Consider the following 23,419-nt stretch of genomic DNA (forward strand, 5'->3'; position numbering starts at 1 on the left):
TCCAGCTGCTGTTTAAGAACCCAGTGATAAAACAAATCACTGCTCCACCTTTTTTTCTTCTGTTGTAGTGGAAAAGGACTGTATGTTTTAGTGTATAGCTGGATGCATTTAACTGACCTGGGAATACATTAAAGTGGGCTGTAAAAACAAGGCCAGGACATTGTTCTTTCCTCACAGAGTTGGGGGAGAGTAGGGGGGAAGGGGTTGGGGTGTCTGTTGCTAGCAACTTGACATTATTACTTCAGAAAAACATCTGAAATTAATAAATTAAATTTGAGCACAAACATCTCTAAGATTCATTTTATGTTAAAGATCAAAAGCAAGAGCAAAGTAAATTGCCTGCTTGTCATCTTGCTATTATTGCAGTGAGTGGTTCAGCTTTTCTCCTTGTGCTAGCTCACAGAGTGGATGCAGTACAGCTCAGTGAGCAGAAAAATGCTGCTGCAGAAAAACCCATCAGTGAGCCTCCATCAATACCCAGCAGTGACCTGTTTGTCACTTGTCCCTGTCCAAGGTGTAACATCCTGTAACCCAGCAATAACAAGAGTTAATACTAGCACTAGCAATAAAGTGTATCTGAAAACTGAAGTCTGAGCAAAATTTTTTACTGGTGTGTATCTCTGTCTAGGATGGGTTTCTCAAAATCATTCCTTGAATTATGAGACAAGTGGAAGGTTTTTTTTCTTTAGCATAACTACAGTTCCTTTATAACTTTTTTATCTTCTGTCCTTCTAATTACACTTAGGGTTTGGTTTACATATATAATGACACAAAGTTTTGGCTTCTTTTCCTCTTTAAATCAAAATGTCAGATTCTCTGGATGGTGGGAAGATGCTACTTTAGGACACAGATTCTTCCAGTAAAAAGAGAGAACTTAATTGCCTTCCAAAATACCTATTTCTGTTACTAAATGTGTGTCACATGGGTTTGCACCTCACTAAGAGTTTATGATTCTTACTTGTTCTTAATTTTTTTCATAGACTAAAGTAGTTCTGCTTACCCACAGAAAAAGTGGAAGAATACTGAAGAGGCCTGTTACCTTGTTACAGTAGCAGCATCACTGACTTCTGTATTCCACCACTGCCTTTTGAGGAACTCTAACTGGATTTCTCCCAGGATGAAAAACACTTCACCAGTTTTGCTGGGTTTCTGCAGCTGGCTCAAAGCAAGCTCCCAAAGTTGTCCTGCAGTGTTACTCACAAGTGTACCTCATGCAGCAGCCAGAGGAGTGGTTCCACTGCAGGATAATCTGCTCAGTGACAAGGTGGCTTCACTCTCTGTTTTCCACCTTGACTCATTTGCTGTTTGAGAAGGGCTTGGGTTTGAAATATGAAAGCCCATGTAGCTCTTACCAGACACACAGCAGAATAATTTATATTTTGCTTTCCAAGCTGCTTAATTTTTAACTATACTTTGAGCCAAGTTTATGTATTTTATATCAGCCTTCAGATCACTCACTCCTACAAAAGCAAAGGATTGATGTTAGCCAGCTGCCTTAAGATGGGTTCACCTACTTCCTTTTTCATTTTATCTCTATGAAAGAGGTCTAAATCTACTGCAGGAGAAAATGTGGAAGGTTTTCTCTGGCAAGAGAAATAAGGATTTCCATGTGAAGCTGTAGTATGTTCCTCATTACAGCTCTCTGGCTTTAAATTGCCTCTACTATTTTCCAGGATTTCTGCTGTCTGAAGGCAAAATCAGTTGTTGTTGGCTTTTTATTTTTTAAATGTCATTTAAGGTTGCAGTGTCTCACAAATTCCCTTCTCTGGCCTGCCAACAAAATTTCCAGTATTTTTAGTCCTCTGATCCAGTAATCTTTCTGTTTCACAACAGTATAAAGTAGCATTAGATGCAGCTTCAGGAAGCTGTAAGAGTCTGGACCAAGGGTCTAAGGACCTTAGACCAAGCATGCCAAAACATAATCCCAAATCCTGTTTGTAAAATTAGCTGTTTATGCTAACTCCACATTTCCATTCAAAACAAAACATTCACTCCCTTAAATGAGCAAGAAAACTGATGAGTTTTTTTTTACCAAACTCTGAATGCTGTTCAGTGTGCTGCTCAGCTGTACTTAAGGGCAGAGCTTGGAAAGGCTAAATGGCAAAGGAAGGTGGAATAAGCTGTGAAGGAAAAGCTTTGTCTAGGGCAGAATGTTCTCTCTCGGGGAGGAAGCTGCATTCTCAACTCTTGTGAGGGGGTTTGCAAACTTTGTCAGGAAAGAGAAGAACTTAGCAACAAGATGACTTTTTTTTTTTTTTTTTTTTTCTTTTTTTTTTTTTTTTTTTTTTCCTCAGACTCAAGATGTCATCATTTTGTAGTAATAAAAGCATTTTGCTAAATGTATCAGAATATGGGGAGGGGAAGATAATCTATTTGGCAGCATGAATCTGATTTGTAAATATAAAATAGGAGTTTATTTATATTTATAAATATATTTATATTTATAAATATAAATATATTTATATTTATAAATATAAAATATTTATAAATATAAAATATAAAATATAAATATAAAATAAAAAAGGCCATTCAAGTAACGAGTACAGCTTCTACCCATTTGTTTATGTTTGCAAGACAGCAGAAACAAAAAGTAGAAATTACTGGTTTGGAGGTGAGGATGACACAATTAATTTAATTTCAAGTTGTTTCAAAACTTCTGTAAAAACTCCATACTTTTTACTCCAATGAAGTCCAAAATACAAATAATTTGGTTTTTTGGTTTTTTTAAAATGAAACAGAACAGCCTTAAGTCATTAAAAATAGAGAGGCAATCAGAGTAAACCTTCCTTGTTTGTCCCCATGCATGATAAATGTTAATTCATGTCATTCCTAGCCTGACTATTGCAGGTGTCAACCTTTCCTTTCCTGCCTTCTCTTTCTTTCCCTCTTCTTAAAACTTCTGCTTTATTAGATTTCATTGATGTACCTGGCTCTGGTTCCATCTGTGATATCCTCAATGTCTTGTGAAATTACTACAACTTACCTTCTCATGTATGTTTTTTTTGTTTGACTTGCCCCTTTTGTTTCTTTAAGGTCATTGGCTTTGGGTGTAGAGGTTTAAGCTCTCGCTAGGAAATTTTCTTCATGCTAATTGACAAATACAGCTCTGCTCTCCTCACCTTTCAGCCTGTGTTTCCATCATTCTCTAGGCAGGTATCTCATTTTAATCAGCTGCCTCTGGACTGTTTCTTCTTCAAGGCAAAGGAGTGGGGAGACAACAAACACACCTTGCAGTGGGCATAAAGAACTCAGAGTCCAGTAACCCTAAACACAGCTGGTGGAGCACAATAAAGTTTGATTAATTATTTATTACTATTAGAATTATTTAGTACGTTTTACTAATTATTTGTTTAAAATGCAAGTTTGGCTAAATGTTTTAGTTTTACCTTTATGCTTAATGAGCCATCAAAGAAGGAAGGTAAATCTGACACCTGTGAGGTGCTAACTAAATACATACTCTGTCTTTTTTTTTTTTTTTCTTTAACAGGCATTAGAGCTGTATTTTCTGGGCATTACCACAGGAATGCTGGAGGGTCCTACAAAGACCTGGAAATGGTGGTGTCATCAGCTATAGGATGTCAGCTGGGAAAGGATACACACGGGCTTCGTGTGGTGGTTGTGACAGAGGAGAAGGTGGTGCACAGATACTACAGCTTAACTGAACTGGGCAGCCATGGCATAGAGAAGGAGCTGCTGGATATGCTTGCTAAGCAAAAGTAGGCTGTGTCAAAAGATATTTCTCTGTGTTAGATAAATGTAAACAGTTTCCTAAAGTTTCCCCAAGCAGAACTACAGATTTCTGACTGCAGTGTCCCAGAACAGGTCTCAGTTTGTTGTCGTCCTAAATAACAAGGAAGTGTTGACATGTTTTTCTTTTTGAAAATGAGACCTATGACTAATATGGGAGAAGAGCAGAGCTAATATGGTAATGTGTGATTGAAAAGTACAGTTGTGAGAATTTTCGCTTTGCTCCTAGGTAATGCTTTCTTATTACAGAGAAACTGGTGTCTGTGTAACCCTGTAACTGGAGAGGGTATTTCAAAACCAGTAAATTTAGTAATTTCTGTTAACCTTCTGGACAATATGAATGGGGCACATTTTTACGGAAACAAATCTCAAAAAAAGTGAAATCAGCAGACTACTGCTGAATTTTAGCAACTTTTGGATCATATCCTGTTACCTTGGTGTCATATTCTCTCCCATTTCCCACTCTTTATTTTCTTAACTCTTCAGAGCCAGGAGCAGTAGGAGAGCAGACACATTCTGGTTTGCAGTCACAGCTTGGGTTTCTGTTATATCTGTTATAAAGTTTTATATAATGTTATATAGTTTTATAGTTTCCATTATATAGTTTTATATATTGAAAAGTCTGTAAATGAGGCTGATATAAATGTCACTGACAGAAACTAAAGGTGAAACAACTACTTCCATTTTGAAATTTCACTACCATTCAATTAGCATATATCCTGGCTCTAGCTGTGGCAGTTGGAATAATTGCATGGGGAAAATATTCTGTACAAAATACTGTAATCTGAAGTCACTTTGTTGATTCCTTCGCAAACAGAGAACTTTGATTTCCAAATGCAATGTAGAGTGCCTTACTGTAAGGCAATAAGGAATACTACAGAATATTGGAAACCCTAAAAAGTATGTTTTCTTTGCTGCAATAAGTCTTTAGAAACAAATTTATAAAATAGTTTACATGCTGCAATCCACCTCTTTTTTTAGCAATTGTATCTAATTTGTTGCAAATAAAGTCTTCATGTAATTAACTCATAGCTGTTGGGGTTTTTAAGTATTTAGTTGAACACGTTGCAATCCATGCCATGGGTTATCTGGAACTGGAGCTGGTGCAGCTTTGGCACCTGAAGAGGGAGGAACACAGTGAGCATCATCAATGCATTCTATCACGTTTTATGTATGTACTCAATACAACAGTGTTCCCTAGAGGGTATTACAGGTATTTAAATATGGTGAAAGGTATGAAATGCTGTGCTAAAGAGTCAGTTTAATTACGTTTTAGTCACAACAGTTTATCAAGGAGTCTCCTTCAAGCCTGATTTATGGAACTGCTGAGACTATAAAATCACCTTTGCAGCATTGCCTTCAGCAAGTGGCCGTACCTGCAGCTGGACAGGGCCACCTGGGGACTGCAGCCCCGTGGCAGCAGCTTGAGCAGAGGTAATGTTGGGTTCAGAGAGAAAGGAAGTGCTTTTGCTTTTGTTCTCCAGCTGCTTTTGCTTAGCTGAATGTTTTCACAGTCTGATTTTCAGTAGCATGTGGAAAATGAGAGAACATTTTGTAGCTATATAATACAATTATGGGAAGGATATTTGACCACAGTTTGTGGCTGGACCTTCCTGTATATAGTAAAAAGTTACAAAAATAAACTGAGAATGTGGTTTTTTACCAGCATAAATGACAAATTGTGTTTCCTCACTTTTCTTAGTGTAATTAGCTAGTTAAGAATTAATACTGATGCTTTAACTAATTTGAAATGGCAGAGGTCCTTGCTGTCACTATGCCTCATCTTGTTTATGTCAAGAAAAATAAAATATGGTAAATTATGAAACAATTCACCCATGGAGACCCTAATTATAATTTAAAACAACATCTTTTGATGTTGAGGACATTATTTTGGTACCTCCAGCAGGGTTGGTAATTGTAACTCTATGTCAGTGTCAGCATATGACTGCCTTTAAAGCAAGATGTCACTGAAGGTTCAAAGTGCTGATGAAACGAGAGCAATGGAGTCCTCCTGTTGCTGTGGGCTCAAGAGGCTGGGCAGAGATTAAAAATCATCAAGTGACCACAGTTCATTTTGGTTTCTCTTAGGCTGCTAAAAGGATGAGATAAACTTCAATGTCTCTTATTAAATGAGAAAAAATCACATTAGAACAGCAGAGGAACCTGTGAAGGTCACCAAATACTACTAGAATTAAGTACTAGTCTGAGGGGGAGACCTATGAACATGAGGCAAATGACTGAAAACAAAGTCTTTGAGAGAAATCCTGGTTTGCCAGCTTCAGTGTAAGCAACAAATTTAAGAACACACTATTTCTGATCCTTTCCAAAAAGTCATTAAGACATGAGTACACTCTGTTTGCCTACTGCTTGCCTTTAGTGCATTTGGGTCCAGCATCTCATCTTGCAAGTTTTAATAGAGGTAATATTTTTATAGAGCTACAGTATTCAGCTCCTAGAGATTAGAGACAGAAATGAAACACCTGATGTCTCGTTAAAAATCACATTTTACACTGGCAGAAGTAAAGTCTCCCCTGCCACCCCTGTTTGCAGGCAGCCCATGCCATGGTCACTGCTTGATGATTCCTTTCTTAGCTCAGCTGCTTGGTTCCTAGTGTCTGGTTTTCCCAGACATTATCCTCAGATAGCTGGTTTTATTCTGCTCTGAGACAAATAATTGAAGACACATCTAATGTAAGCAAATCAAACAGCAGCAGTAAGACCTAAACATTTCACTGCTTCACAGGGCTCAGCTCCCCGTGTGTGTCATGGCACAAGTGGGTGTGTCACTGCTTAACACTGGGAAAAAGCTGCTTCTCTTCATGCCCTCCCTGAGCCTTTCTGTGCAGACTCCAGCTGAACACAGCAATATCCTTTAGAGCAAGGGCAGCCTTCACACACCCAGCAGTTCCCAGTGTGCCTGCCAAGCAAACCCTGACATTACCTGGCATCTCAGGATTCCCAGTCACCAGGGAGAAAAGCTGATTGGCATCAGAAAATTCTAAAGAGGGAATTTCTACTTCATTAATATTCTGCGTTTACCAGTAATGTCTCTGCTGATATGGGAGACACCACATCCCTGGAACATATGGAAGTGCAAAGCCAGGTGGTTTAGGCTGCAGGCACTCTGCTTGTGGACACTTCATTGGAAAATAATCCCTAAATAAAGAGCAAAAACAAAACATATAATAGAGAAAAAACATTAGACCAGCCTATTAAACTAGCTTACAGCCTAAATGAAATACAACTGTACAGCAGCAGATACAGAAAGGCCATCCCCAGAAAACCCCCCAATATTCACAGAACTAAGGCAACACAGACAAATCAGAAGCTTTTAAAACAGTACAGAAAATACACCCAGCACTTCTCTTCAGGAAAAAAAAAAATTAAAAAACTCCAAAAGCAAATCCACAACTTAGGGAGCCATTACTTTTTTTTAATTGACATTTTCATTTGTTTCTCTAGAAGTAATTTTCTCCATGAGCACTTTGTCAAATGCAGATAGTTTAGTACGTTTCTACTAATAAACACCTTTTTTTTTTCCTCTAGGAGACCCATTAAAGCGTCATCCTATTTAAATTTATAATGTTGTTATGTCACTTTTGGGCAGCCAGAAATTGAAACATCCATCTTCTAAATATATCCTTAACTTCCTGAAACATTGCTTAGAAAGGTCTAGCATTGTTAAAAACCACAATTTGGCCTTTTAAATTAAACGGTAATGGCATTATCTGGATTCAAATCTTTCTCACCTTCCATATAAAAAACAGCAATACAGAAGCTCATACTGGTCTAACAAACCAAGATCCAGAGCCCTACACAAGGCAACCTGCCTGTCCAGGGATTTCCTGAGTCATGCCACAAGCACTCCAGGTAGGACAGCAGTGACTGTGTTTGGATACATGTGAGACACAGATAAAATTACTGCAGCACAGCGTGGTTCTTGCCCTGCAAGTACTGAAGCTGAGGCTGCCGAAAGAGCGCAGCACAAAGACAGTGAATCTTCTGTCACTTTTTTACAAAGCCTGCGCTGAGGTAAGTCTCACCCTTTTATTAATTCTAAGTCTTGCTCTGTCTTAGCCCATGAGGAGAAGGTAGGGTCACCTTACTTTGCTTCAGTTGTGTAAAAGCTGCCTTCCCACTCTGGCCAACCAGAGACTGTAGCTGGAGACAGGGAACTGCAGCAGGGGATTCATCCTGTCCTGTGACTGATGCAGAAGCCAGAGGGAATGAAGAGGCCCTACTGTGCTAATCTGTGGGATTCACTTGCCAGAATTCCTAACTCAGTGCAGTTAGCTTGAGGTAGAAGAGGTCAGGGCTGAGCTGTCACCCCATGAAATCAGAAGATGAAGACATGGGTGAGAAATGAAACAAGTGGGAAACAACCCATCAAGAGCTACTGGCTCCCCTCCCTGCCTGAAGCTGGCACCATCCTCTCCTGACACTCTATAGGACATGGGGACACTCCTGCAGACTGTTTACTCCTCTGCCTGTGCTGGATCTCACAGCAATTCAATATCAATACATTTTCACTCTTATCAAAAACATAAATACCAACTGTATAATATTGTTAATACACATTTATGTGTGCCATAGAGGAAGGCTCCCCAGCTGCCCTGGTAGTCACTGTATTCACACCAGGCAGAGATCCTTCAGAGTTCCATGGAACCTTTTTCAGTGTGCACATATTCCAGTAAAAAGGCCTGGCTGATTCACAGCATTCCTGCTTTGGCTCACAAGGTAACAGCTACAACCTTTTACAAAGCTCCTCCCAACGTATTTAATTGTTGGAGCAATTGGAGATACAACTGGAGAGAAGTGATGCAGCACAGGAGCTTTGTAGAACAGTATTGTCACCTCCACGCCACCCTCAGCGCTTCTTGGGGATATTTAGAAAGTTTTTTGGTATATTTAGACATATGATGACTGTAAAATGGTGTAATATTAATTATTCAAACTTATTTCATTTTACCACAGTCCCAGACAGAAGGTGAAGTGTTTATTACCAAAAATAAACTCTGGCAATAACTGGGATTGCTGTACTCATTCAGTGCATTGCAGCATGTTTTGTTGAGACTGCAGATTTTTACATTGTTCTTTAAGGTGTTCTACAATACAACACTGTCAAAAACAGGACGAAAGAAGAGGATTTATCATTCATGAAAAACACTGGTTTTTATCAGTATACCACCTCAATGCAGTAAGGATTACAGTTTCAATCACTTTTCCAAGAAAGCAAGGTAAAAGAGAGAAATACCAGAGCATTCTGTCTGTTCACTATGACCCAATTTGAGAGCTGAGACAGGGCAATTATTGTTCAGAGAACAGCATTCCTTTTTACTGTGCAGCAACTTAACAATAAATTCATGCATATTTAAAAATCATTTTATTTAAAAACTTAGATGCTGCCAATCTTCCCAATCAAAGGACTTTTCATATTCCCTTTATTTGGTACACGGCCATGACAGAGCCTTGTTTTCCATAGAATTTTGTTTGCTGTGGGTACAAGAGGAGGTAATACTTTATATGTGGGTCATTTAAAACTAGTTCTATGTTTTACAGCCTGCACTTTTTATATAAATCAGTTTGTAGTAAAATCAGAGTTAAAGAAAAACTAACTGTTGGACAAAAATAGAGAAATATGGATACATATCAAGGGGTGAGTCTAAACAATCCAAAAAGCAACAGAACTATGTTAAAATTCACTTTACAATAAGCTTTTTACAGAAAGAATTTGTACAGATCTATTTGTTTCACTGTTTTTCTTATCTGTACACTAGGCCATGTAGAATTTTCCTATTTTTCTTCTAGAAAAATAGCTCACACATTATTTCTAAGCCCTCTATTATCAATGCAGATATCTAGCAACTCTCCTTATCCTAAGAAACAATGTAATCCTTATTTATTTCTCATTAAAGATGCATTGTAACACTAATCAGCTAAAGGTATTTTACTTGAAGCTTCTGAAGTTTATTTTTAAGTCTTCAACATGTTAATTGCTTTGCTTTGCCCTTGGGTTCCCAGAAATTAAATACAAACACAAAACTTCCTGTGGAAGTAAAGTAAAACCCACGAAATCTCTGCACTCTTACACAACATTACAGCAGTGAAAATTTAAGCATGTGCATTTATAGCTTACTATTTCTACCTGAATCCCCCTTCCTCACTTCCCCCCCCCCCCCCACCTTTCTTTAAAGCAGCAAAGTAAATAATTGTTCACCTTGTTGACTTCAATGATTAGTTGCAACTGCTGAACTTCAGGACAATTCCTACTTGTAGTGTGCTTCTACTTCCACCTGTGCTCCTCTGCTGCACATCCTGGGGAGAAAATCCACTTGCACAGATCATAGGGTGCCAGAGAGGTGCCTGCCCTGGTTAGGGCAGTCTGGCTAATCAAGGTTTCTTGAACAGAAATCTGCAATAATGTATAATTGTCATCCAGTTCAGTGCAGAGAAGGGCATTCAGTTACTCAAGGTTCTTTTTATTTCTTTACACATACTCATTAGCAAAAATCTCGGTGTTGTTTTATGATTTGCAAATGTAGAAAGGGGATTTGTTACAGAATTCAATTATGCAACCTCTCCACTGTATCTGAAGGCAGACTGTCCCTGAATGAACCTGCTGCTGTTCCCAAGTTTCAGGTAAGGAATGTTGGCACTGCAGACTTTGGGATCTGTCACCCAGCAGTATTGTTTTAGTGCTTTCCACAATGGTAGGAGGCAAAAGCCACTTAACTTTGGGACAGTGAGAAATCTCTCAGTTACACAAGGAGCTGCTGATTAGCATTCCCAGTTTTAATTAAATCTGGTGTAGCTATTGCCCTTGGGGACTGAAACATAGTGAAGATATTGTTTTGAAATTAGGACACAGCCTGGCAGAGGCTGAGCAGCAAAACCACAGTTGGCTGTAAACCAGGCAACATAGTTAAGACACACGTAGAGATCTGACAGGCTCAGACTCCAGCTCTACAACCAAGTCTCCCTGAACCATGGCCACAGGAGCTGACCTCTTGATTTTTAAGTAAAGTTCAAGCCAGTATTGGAATTAGTTGGGTGCTTTAGCATGAGAAACTGCTCAACCCAAGCGTTTCTTTGCAGTAAAATTGTCTGTTAACACTGGAAACGTTCCCCATTTCTCCTGGGGAGATAATCCTTTCATTGCTATTGCTGACTTCTCTCATTCTCCTCTGGTTGTTGTCACTCTCTGTCTCAAAGATGAGCAAAGCCAGAGCTTCAGGCACACATTCAGGGCAAGCTTTCATCTCCCAGGTACACTAAATTCTTACTGATCTTCTCACTCAGCTCACTTGTGGTTTCTACCACTTCAACTACCACTACACAAAGGATATTTAATTATTCCTCCCATGAACTCTGAATGAAGGGCATTTTGAGTAAGGTCTGTTAATGAGACAGAGATCAAACTGATGCTTGATGGCAACACTCAGAATTTTTCAGCATAATACTAAAAAATTATCCAGTTCATAGTTCACTCTCAATAGTAGCATTAGTACTTCCAACACACCACAGACTAACTGGTGAATATTATGCATGTTACAAAATAATAAACATGAAGGGAATTATTTGGCAAATCTGATCAATTTTTAATTTTAACAATCTTTAATTAAATATATTTTAAGATAAATAAATTACTTCTTACCCTGAAAAATATAGAATATAATTAGAACTGTATCCTGGTAGTTCTAGAAGTGTCATTAAGCATACACATCCTTAACGTAATACTTAATTAATAATAAGGTTCATTTCTTACCTTTTGAACTTACAGTTTGCTTAACATTTGCATTTTCTTTTGAAGTTCTTTATATACATTAAACAAGTAAAACATGAATTGCTGCAATATACTTATATTGTATAAGGATATAATATCTTATGTACCTGTTTCTGGGGTGTCTCAATACAGTCATAGCTTTGTTCTCAGATATTAATCTCTTTTTCTTCTTTATACTAGAAATACTCCATTACAGAAGTTTCTGTATTAGTGCAACAAGGAATGTATTTGTAGAAGTAACTCTAAACATCTAAGCAAAATATTTCCAAATGTTACTAATTCTAAAAAATCCAAAACCTGAGGATTTTTAATTATTATGCTGAATGCATAATAATGAAAGATGAATGCAATTACATCTTTATTATTCTGCACTGACCCATCAGCCCATCAGGGCTGTAGACATGAGCTGTCTTCTCTGCAAGAAAACAATGAAGTAGCCTCATACAAGGCCATAGGAAAGAGTTCACATAAAGAAATTGTAATGACTCATTTTCTTAAAAACATCAGTGTTTTCCAGGTTAGGGGTGGAAAATGGCTTCATTGTGAATTCTCTGAGTTAACAAGAACAGCCAAGCTAAAACAAAAACAACTTAGAAACTGCATTCTTCAACACAATAAAACCCTTGCAAATATAGAGCACATCCATCAGTACCATTTATTTCTCAGCTGGGGAACTCAGTACCTTTTCTTCAACATTTATGCTCATCTTTGACTCATTACTTTAATACTGCCAGAAAACTAAATTATGTCCAGTGGTTTCACTGCAGAAAGGGCCTCCAACTGTGCACAGGGTTTTTTATGGGGTGAGACACTGAAGCATCACAAAGGGAACAGGGTAAGCTGAGTTTCTAGGAGGCTCTTGTGAATTCAGACACTAATTATGACAACTTAAATTCAATACAATTATTTTAAATTAACACCTAGGCCCAGAAATAAACAGGGAAATTGTCCACTGGATCTCCACATTCAGAGGCTTAATAAAGAAGCAAGAAGAAGAAAGGATAGACAGGTAGATTTTTTTTCCCTCAAACAGATCATTCCTTGACTGAACTCTGCCTGCAAACTGGTACCATGACAGCAACTAATGTACTACTGAATATGTGCATTGCACCTTTTTATCACCTCAGCCCTGAGCAGGTAATATTTCAGTATTGAGTACTGAACAACACATGTGACTAATGCATTTTAATAAATTAAAAGTCTTGATAAAAATAACTATTTAGCAAAGAAAGCTTTTCAGTAAAAAAGCTTTATGTGTTTGAATAGTCTTACAGCCTGTGCAAAGTAGAACCAAATTTCACTCAAATTAAGACTCTAAAAGCCTTCAGAAACATTATTCAGAAACATTTTGATATGCTGGAATTGTTAGCCCCCTTCTAAGTGACATCAAAGGGGAAGGAAACTAAAATCTTCATAATCCTCCAAAATATCCTAATTTCATTACTTGACCTGGTATCAAACTGTTTGGAAGGGCTGTATTCAGAAGTGTCAGCCTGTCATCATCTCTGCTCCTGGACATTAAATTTCACCAGGCACATTCTAAAAGTAGCAAAGGTACTGGTAAATTTATTATCTAATATTTAGCCCCAAACAAAACATGTGGAAGTAATTGTATTTCCTTCCACTGCTCCTAAATTAGAACTTTACTACTTTGAACTAAGGCATATCAAATGCTAGGAATATATTTATGTATATAGGTCTAATTAGTGAATTAAATTGTTGAACGTTCTCTAAAAGCCCTTGTGCTTACTGTAAAGGCATTAGAGCAAGAAGGAACTAGTCAGCATTTCAAATCCTCTGAAGTGCTGGTGTGTTTTTCATTAAAGGGCACTGAAAACAGAATCTACAGAAGGTTTGATATAAAGGTGTAAATTTGAAGTTTACATTTGGTTATGAAGTGTCTTTGAATGCTTAACAAGTTTGGAAATTTCTGATTAGCTGTCAATGATCTTATGAGATGCTGTGTTCAGAAAATGCATAATTAGAACTCCCCCTCATCTTTACACATAACTGCACTGGGTGTTAACAAAGAGAAACTCCCAGTGAGGGATGCTTCCAAGTGCTTGCACTCGTCACATGCCTTTGCCTTCACTCTCTGCAGCAGGTTTTCCACTTTCTGCTGGATGATGCTGTTTAAAGAGAAACTGGGAGAAAGCAAGAAACATACTGCTTTGAGATATGAAAAACAGTACAGATCCCCTACTGCCTTCTGCTGCAAACAGAGAGATGATCTGTTGGGATGAAAGGCTGAACTCCTGAAGGACAAAGGAGTCCCTGCCCTTGAGAGAGCTCCAGAGCTGGAGGCAGTTGATAAAGCACACTGATCATCTGGCTGGATTGGTAAGTGTGAGGCTGATCAGTGCTCCTGATGGCTCTGCCAGCAGCACAGAGCTCTCTCTGTCCAAAGAGCAGTGGAGATTTCTTTTGAAAATGTGTGCACATGGAGGGAGAAAGCATGAAAAAAAGGCCTTTTCATATGTGCATGAACACATATGAACACATGCACATTTTTAACCATACCAGAGTGTGCTTTAACACACAGCCAGCCTCTTCAACATTGCCATGCAGTCCAACACACTCCAGAGACAACTTGTTCAGCTACCATGATCTTTGCAGACAGGCCCAGCTGAAAGCCTTCACACCATTATTGATTAAACTTGCCAATGAGCTACAAATTGCAAAAATCTTTATGAAGCTCTTTCCAACAATTGTCTCAAGAAATGTTGATCTGGTAATTCACCTCTAGCAGACAGCAGTTTTCAGTCAACATTTCCTTTTCTTTCCATTCCAGGTGGTATAATACAACTAAAGAAATCTGTGTGACTGAGTGAGTTAAAAAAAAAATGAAGCACTTGTTCAAAAGACTGAAACCCACAGTCAAAATGAGGCACAGATGTTAAAAGCAGCAGGAAGCATTAACATTTCTATGTTACAGAGTACATCTCAGTCATACAAGAGGAATTGCATAAGCTTTTCCACCATTGTGGTGAAAAATAGTTTTTCTCAAATATAATGGAAGAATTTGTAGCCTGACATTTATTTCTGTGCCAATAGCAAATGTACTCTCAGTCTCCCCAAATTCCATCCACCTGAGGGCTGAAGAGAGAAAATAGGGCAGCACCTCTGGATGACAGTGTGTATGTGTGGTTTCAGAAAGGACAGCAAAACCATTTGGCTGGTCCAGAACATTTACAGTAAATGTTTTTCAACTTCTGTGTCTGTTATAGTATTTTTCAAACACACAAACAGAGTACCCTCACTTTTAGTCCTCTATATCAGGTACCTAGTAGCACATTTGGGGATGACCAGTGGCAGAAGAGGATTGCCTGCCTTAGAGAGAAGGAGATTTGCCAGGTATTTTTACAATTATTTTTTTAATCTCATTGACAAATGCTTGATTTTCTTAATGCTGCCCCAGTCAATAACAGACCATGTTTTCGAAGTCAACTAAGCACCAGCCATCCCTCCTAGTCTCTTTGATTCCATCCCTTTTGAGTCCTTCAGTCAAAGCAGGGAAAGTCCTGGTAAACAATGAGGATATTATGGACCTTGGATGACTGAGCTACTGAACTGCACATCCTGACACAGCTGCCGGCCTCAGCCAGGCTTGGAAAGCTCGAGCAGCCTCAGTGCTCCACTGAAAGGAGCAGGAGAGCTGCACAGGCTCAGAATCCTGTCTTTAAGATGGTCAGGAACTGCAGTAACCACCTTGTGCTGTGGAGCAAAGGAACAGAATCAAAGTGAGTAACTGCAGGTTATTTTGTCTGCTGATTACAGTTACTTAAGTTCTACAATGTAGTGTCTGCAGTATTTAAGATTGGGTTATTTTCACTTTGCAAGGGGAGAAGAAAACAGATCTGCACATGAAAGGTGACACTTCTGAAAGCAAATGCTGGCTTAGAGATTTAAATATTTCAAAAATATTTATACATTTCTGCTTTCAAATGCCCATGTTTAGACACTGAGGTTTTCATCTGAATAGAGACTGACCTGTAGTATCACTGAGTTCACTGAAAATTAAAGGCCAAGAACTCAGGGAAAAGTCATTTTGACAACCATCCATTAGGATGAACTTAACCATTGCCCTCCAAATAGCTTTCTCCTTTGTATATACAAGAACTGTCAGCATATACAGCTATCAGAACTGAATATTGAAAAAAAGAAGCAGCCTAAGGGGTGCAATAGAGACATTAATCTGGAGCTCCACTTCTAATCCAACTTAAAGAGTGCTTATGATCATAACTAAATTACAGAATTACTGGGAGATTTTACTACTTTGGACTCTGGAAAAATGAGGCTAGAATAATATTTCAGGGCCCTGTTTTGATATTATCTCACTGATCTGAACTATTCTTAATTTCAAGTAATGACAATTTCTCTTGGCTTTTTGAACATTAAAATTAAACTGGGTTACTCTCTTTGTCATAACGATTATATGGAACATAGATTAAGGCAGTCAAATTAACTTGCTTCAGACACACTGATAAATTTGTTAGATTCTTCCTGCACACACCAGATCATCATCTGACTAATTATGCTTCTACAATGTGCCTCATTGACTGTGATACCTCTTTCATGATGATCAATAAACACTTTTCTCTTTTTTTAAATTAAAATTAAATATATGTTATTTTTATAGTCAGATCAAGTTTTCAACCCAACAGTCATTGCAAATACAGTAAGTAAGAGTATAATACTATATATCAGAGTTTCTGTGCAACACATTAAATCCTGGTATCCTGTGGAGACATAATCACATTACAGCTCTAAGCACATGTAATACTTCTATTTCTTGACATGCTGGGGAAAAAGAAGAAACTTTTGATCATTGAAATAATTTCATATTCATATACCACCTCTAGAACTATGTCACATGGCAGCAGGTTATACTCTCCTTCACATTGCTGTTGGGTAGCATATTCATATGCATGCAAGTCTCAAATAAGTAGAGCCACTTCATTTCACTGAATTTCAATAGAAACAAACAAAAAGAAATCCTAAGACTTTCAGTCTCCAAGATGCACCCTCCAGTCCAGGATAAGTGATCCCAAAACTTTGATTCCAGACTCACATACTCTGTGACAAGTCCTTCTGTAAGCAAGGATTGTAATGGATATCAACTCCCAAGGGAAGGGTTTAGCAAAGCCCATCAGCAAGTTGAGTGGAAGTGTCTTTCATGGTCAAGGAGTAATAAAGCAGATGAGTGTCAATAATGTGCTTTGTTAAACAGCTGATGGCCTGGGAATACCCTGAGAAGGCTAAATGAACCAAGGAATGGAAGTCAGCACAACTTACCAGAGGCGTGGGGAGCTGTATCAAGGAGCGTGGCCTACGTGTGTCCTCTCCAGGCCTCTGAACTGTATGAACTGTTCTGCCACAGCAAAGAGTTCTCATACATCGGTGTGCAAGTGCAGAACTGTTCTGGAGGCAACAAAACATTCCTGCAATATCCCTACTTGTGCATATTTTTGTCTGCAAAGATTAAAAAAAAATATTTTTACTTTGTTTCATACATACAGGCACATTTGTCGTTTATACAGACACTCTTGTTAATATATCAGAGAAAATTTTATTTTGAAAGAGACCTCTGGATGTCATCTAGCCAGACCCTGCTCAGAGCATGCACTTAAGCTGAAATAAACACATAACCTATTCTTCCCTTGACAATCAGCATAAAATATTTGTGAAAAATAAAATCTTACTTTGGCACCCTCTAATCGCAGTTCCACTTACAGTTCCATTTTTATTAAAGAAAACACAATGACATTAGAAGTTCAGTGACCTGGCTTCACACTCTGGGTAGCCATGCTATTTTGCAGACATTTTTTTTGCTGGTCTTTAAGCTGGCAAACTGGAACATAATGTCACACAAACAACAGATGTCCCAACATCTACAACTACCTGGAATTTTACTCCAAAAATTCCATTCCACTTGAAATAGAGATTGAAGTCCTTTGTAGCAAATGAGGACAAGGTTATTTTGTAAGAATCTAGTTGTTAGAAAGCTATTTTTATTCATATCATTAAAACCTGTCTTTCTTACTTGTTCAAAGAGAATGCCAATCTGATCTGCTGATCACAGCTTTTGAATATCCATGTTTTTAAACTTTTAGAATGCGTGAATCCACACATTAAGAAAGAGATGTATTTTTGAATTTCATCTTCTAGAACCTTTACATTGTAGACATACAAAATTTGTCTGCCAATTCTTTTTGTCAAGACAAGGGGAAAAGTAATTTATATCCATTATGTTCCTACAGCTAAAACCATACTCCACTGAGAGTACACCTTAAGCCAACCTTAAGAAATTCTGACTTGCTTTCTTCTCTAATAAATTTTGCAGAAATGAAAAATATTCACGCAATAAGATAAATGAAAGAGCTCTGGGGTTTTCTTTTTTATTTGTTTGTTTGCTTTATGTAATCTACAAAGTCACATGTAGGGTAGGTACCACTAAAACTCCCTAATAACAATCTGAATTTTCGTTTTTACACACCACATGGACAACACGACAGTCTGGAAACAGGGAGATGTCACATTAGTGCTGACCTTTGAAAATCAGCTCACTGCAAATGGGTGACTGAAGCATCCTTATCCTTCAGCAGGCCTCTCTCAGTACTGGCAATTCTTGAAATCTGTAGCAAATCTCTCGGTTCTTGTTCCATTTGCCTCACGTGAATTTCAGCTCACACCAGAAAAATCTCAGTTATAATATATTAATTACTCTTTCCTCATTGCTCTGTCCTGGATTTCACTAAATTTCTTTTTAAGTCAGTGCCCTTGCCAGAGGCAGTGCACATCCAGCACCATTACAGAATTATTACAAGCCGAGGCCTTCTGTCCAAAGGCTCTTAGCACCTCAAGATCACAAACTGCAGGGAGCAACTGTCAAGATTATGTTTAATAATTCTGATGATCATATGATATTGATGTTAAATCTGATTTCATCCGCACTAGTGTGCTTATCAATGTGCTTCTGTCTCCATGCTTTCTGGAGATAGAAAGTACATTTTTAAGATTCTGTTGGGTTAATGCTGGCTTTATTTTTCTCTCCTCAATAATTCTCTTTCAACAATACAAATAATAAACAGTATTGGAATACATATGCATTACAAGTTTGCAAGGCTATCTTAGGAAGTAGATTGAAAGAAGGATGATCTATATGAATTTTATGAACCTTCATTAAAACCATATTTCAACCATGTATGACTTCAGATACTTTCTCAAATACAAAGAACACTGTGTAGAAATGGAGGCAAAAACGTAATTTTATGGCAGGAGCTATCAAATCTGGAGGGAATTGTTTGAGGAGGCTTCCCTGGAAGAAGCTATTTGAAAAAGCAGCATTTGGGAAGGCATCAAATCAGCAATTGTCAAAGTAATAAGATTCCACATAACGCACCAGCCAAAAAACATCCCTTGCCAGTTATAACATTAGTTTATTCACAGTCCTGCTCTTCATTGGCATAATATAACAAATATGCAAATTTAGTCATTGTTAATGACATCAATTATTTCCCACTTTTGCTTTAAAACCCAATGGAAAAGAGTTACTGCTATATATGTATCTGCTGTTTAGCAGGCACATAAGACCCGCCAGAAGATTACAAATATTCCGATTTTCCTGATTTCTTCATCTGGTTATGAATTTTTCTCCTTATAAATGAGTACCAGGCCAGTGTCATGGGACTCTTAACATAAGCACAGCAACAGCAGCAAAAATCAGGATCTACTTCTCTCCTGTAAGACTCCCTGAGGAACTATATCTGATGACTCAGTCACTTTACTACTTGTTTATAGTGTTTGTATGCACAGAGCTGTGGGAAATGATAAAAGCTGGTACCTGCGGGTAAAGGAATAAGAAAATAGAAAGATGACTGATCAAAGCATATGTTTCTGCCTGCCTGATTATAAAAGGAAAAGAAATGAAAAAAACCAAAGTTCTAGGTCACTTATAGCAATACTTATCAAGAGTGACTGGCTGGATGTTAATCAAATGGCAAAGCAGTCTGCACAAAGATTGGGCACAAGACTATCACCTTCCACACATGTGCTGCTAGGTCAGCTCCTGTTCACCCCATCTGCAGCAGCCAAGATGTGCCATCAACATAACAGATGCAGGTGGTCCTTTTCCACCCCAAAGGAGAAAAAGGTCAACAGGAAGCCTGCAGGTAACACAAAGATCCCAAAGGAATGCTTCTCTCCCTACCCTCGCACCAAGGCAGAGCTTGTGTAGCTGCTATAGGCAAACCCTGCTACATATCAATGATGCTTTCCAGAAAAATTCAACAGTTGGAATTCAATAAACAGTGGAGCCATTTCCCCCATAAGAATTCACTTAGCAGCAGGGGACTGCATGCAGATGCTTAAGATAAACACAGGGACAGTACAGCATAAGAGTCTCACATTCAAAACCCAACACGATGCCATGAGAAAAGAGATTTCAGAGGCACAAACAGAAAACAAAGACCACGGGGATGCTGCTGTGCAGTCACCCAACAAAATTCTCTGTGCATTTTTACTGTTATTGGTGTTATGATCAACACCAGAGCTCCCAAGGAATGGACAGAGGAGTGACAAACAGTGGAGTGTTATTGCCTCTCTTCTGCACTGCAGGGTTTCATTATTCCCAGGTGGTGGATCTAAGCAACCAAATTAATTTAGCATACTCACCACTGAGCATGTACTGAAGTTGCATTAAAAAAAAAATGTATCTTGCAGGAATACTCTCCCAGTACCCTTTCACCACAAAAATGTTACAAGATGCAAAGTCTGAAAGGTCCATCACTGGCAGGAAGCAGCTTGGAAAGTCTAAGACAATCCTCATAGGATACCCAGACCTACTCAGATTTCTGTAAGCCAGCAAGCACAGGGGAAAAGCCTATCAAAAGGCAATTCTTGTAAGACTGTTTTTTAACTGAAAGGAAATTCCTTGAGGTAGACACCTAATTTTTATTACTTCATCTTAAAATAAATCTGCAAGAAAACATTAAGTTTCTTGAGGATAAGATTATTTAAAAAAAAAAAATAGTAATACCCAAGTAAGCCTTATATAACCTTTTAAAGTATTTAAAGAATATAGAAATAATGTTAATAACTCTTCAAGAGTCTCCCAGACCCTACAGCATGCTGAGAACAGGATGTTTCTGTTGTCATAAGGAAAGTTTATGACAAAAGCAGGTGTATTTCTTTTCAGCTCTAGTATGCAGTTTCCAAAACCATCACTCAGATGACAACTTTCAATGAAGGTCTATAATGACAAATAGCTTTTTCATATAGCAAAACCATACATCCTTTTTCCATTTTTCTTAAATGTCTTAATGCTAATTATGACATAGATGTAATATTTGCATTCCTTTTGGGGCTGTATATTTACTGTTTATATGCAAACCTGAAATAAAAGATTGGAGAAGTCACTTAGCTTAGTCTAAATTTGAATAAAGCATATGTTATTAAGAACAAGGCAGCTGGAAAGGGAAAGGTATATGAGGTAATAGATTTACATTCTACAATACATTCATATGGATAAGAAGGGGATTGAATGAAAATCTGGGAAATCTGGATATTTTATTTCCTTTCCCTTTTGCCTTCTACCTCTTCAGAAGCCAGAGTTTGCATCACATATTCTCCCTTTACAATTTTTGTTTGCCATTTCCAGTTAATAGTTAATTTGCTATTTTAATAGTTAGTTAGTTTGCTATTTACTGTTGAAAAACAAGAAAACAGAGCTAATGGTAAGACTGCTACCATGTGCAATTCATAGTTTAGAAAACCTAATATTTGGAAGTGTGTACACACGTTTTGCAAAAACCCTACAAAGACCAGAGCTTCTTTTAAAAGAAATAATATGTGAATATTTCTGTTCTGCAGCTTTATTATTAAATCATATATCTAAACAAAGTGTCCATTACCAACAGTGACATATTTAAATCACTAGCATTAGTTATTCCAGAATTGCTTGGAAATATTGTCAGTGTAAGGAGAGATCACCAAGTAACCACAGCAAGAATGAAAAGTCTAAGAAATGTGGTGTCCAAAGGTAACACCAGACTATTTGTGAAAACCACCCACACTGACTCCAAATATATGGAAGATAAACCCTACAAAAGGATGATAACATAGAGATTTATTCAAAAAGAATCACCTCAATAAATGTAAAAGCTAAAGAAACTGGAAAAATCATGAAATTTCATTACAATTCCTGTTCTCCATGGTCTACTTACACAGTTTCACAGTTTTTTCTGATATTAAAAGACAAGGGACAGCAGGTCTGTTTCTGTTCATGCCCTATCATTTTAGAATTCATACTAAGTGACTTTAGAAATAATCTCACAAGTCACTCTTAAGTAGGAAATCGTGCAAACCTGGGGCTCAGGCAATGGTCTCAAATAGCGATGTTGACATGGGAAACATCCATCAAGAGGCTATTATGCAATGCCTGAGTATTTTATAGCACTTCTTCTTTCCTAATGTAGCCAGAAGATCAGGTTGGGTGCTCTCACGTGGAAAAGAAAATTATGCTTCATTTTCAAACACTAAAGAAATCTCCCCAATCTCCCAGAGAAACAGGAAAGTAGATTTGCTATGTATAGAAAGTATGGAAATAAGAGGTGGAGCTGTGTCTTGTAGAGGAGCCATCCCACTATCTCTACTTTAGTGGTACAGAAGGAAAGCCAGAGGGGAAAATTACCCTTTTCATGATCTTCATAGGAAAGGCACAAACTTTCTTTTCACACAGGAGAGCAAGGAAGAAAACTGGCATCCAGTCCTGGGTTATTGCGAAGGAGGAGAAAAGACACAGCACTTCAAAGGCAGCAGTGATGTACCCAATAATTGCCTATGATAAACATGCACAGAACCCAATGATTAATGCTTGAATCCCTGAACTCCCCTACAGTTCACCTTCAAGAAACGTGCCCTGATCTACCTTCCCTCTCCCATTTAACCTTTACATCCTCTGCTTTCAGCAAGTTCATTCATTACCCTAGGGCTTTTTGGTTCTGCTAAAGACAGCCCCACACACACACACTCAACACCAGCTCAGAGGCTGTTTTTTTTCAAGCCTTCGCAGCTCTGTGCAAGTCAGGAATGCAAACACCTACACTTCACAAGAAGCATAGCTATAATGATCCAAAACACTCCCAACCAATGTGTACAAATACATCAATACTCAAGGAGAAAACATGGCCTGTGACTGCCTCTGCTCCTTGAATAGTAATGAATTATCCTCCCACCTCTAAAAGCAGCAGAGAACAACACTGGACTCACTTTATTGAGTCCACTATGAAGTTAATTTTTTTTTAATGCAATATTTAGGGTTTTGTTAGAGTTATCTTTTTATCTAATTTTTCTATATGTTTACCACAATTTTTCTTAACTAAATCAGCCATTATTATCTTGATGGTTTGCAGTGTGCCATATGCTAATTAGCACAAGAATCAAGGATTATTTTTTGTTTCTTTGTAGTTTTTTTAATCACCAGTAATAACAAATACCATGAACATGAACCACATGGGATTTTCTTGTTCCACAGCCATTGTGCTACAGATCAAGCTGGGAAAGACTTTCTAGACCACTTTGCTGCAGATGCTGGAGAGTTCTGCTCCATGTTTTGAGAAATAATTTCTGTTCCATGTTTTGAGAACTAATGAAGTAACTCCTCATGGTCCAGATATTATTTTTCATTTACTTCACACCTGTCCTTTTTTTCAAATGCAGAAGGTGTCCGAAACTCTTCACGATGAAAGATGGACAGGGTCAGGTTTCTCCTATAGACATGTACAGACTAAACACACACTTACCTGTATCTGATACACATTTCAATTGCCCCATAAAGAGAACAACAGGAGCTGCTTCCAGGGCTGCATAAAAAAATGCTGCGCTTACATA

The 23,419-nt window shown here is 38.0% G+C and overlaps 1 protein-coding gene across 1 annotated transcript in view; it reads left to right on the top strand.

Moving 5' to 3' along the window:
* The window catches only part of CPPED1 (calcineurin like phosphoesterase domain containing 1), a 37,506-nt gene extending 32,734 nt beyond the window's left edge, over positions 1–4,772 (top strand). The window contains exon 4 of the mRNA XM_041401943.1: positions 3,488–4,772. Coding sequence (XP_041257877.1) covers positions 3,488–3,720 — 233 coding nt within the window. The 3' untranslated portion in view covers positions 3,721–4,772. The remainder of the gene's footprint in view (positions 1–3,487) is intronic.
* The last annotated feature ends 18,647 nt before the right edge of the window (positions 4,773–23,419 follow it).

Source organism: Onychostruthus taczanowskii, unplaced genomic scaffold, assembly GCF_017590055.1.
Source record: "Onychostruthus taczanowskii isolate IOZ18803 unplaced genomic scaffold, ASM1759005v1 scaffold19, whole genome shotgun sequence".
NCBI classification, from domain to species: domain Eukaryota; kingdom Metazoa; phylum Chordata; class Aves; order Passeriformes; family Passeridae; genus Onychostruthus; species Onychostruthus taczanowskii.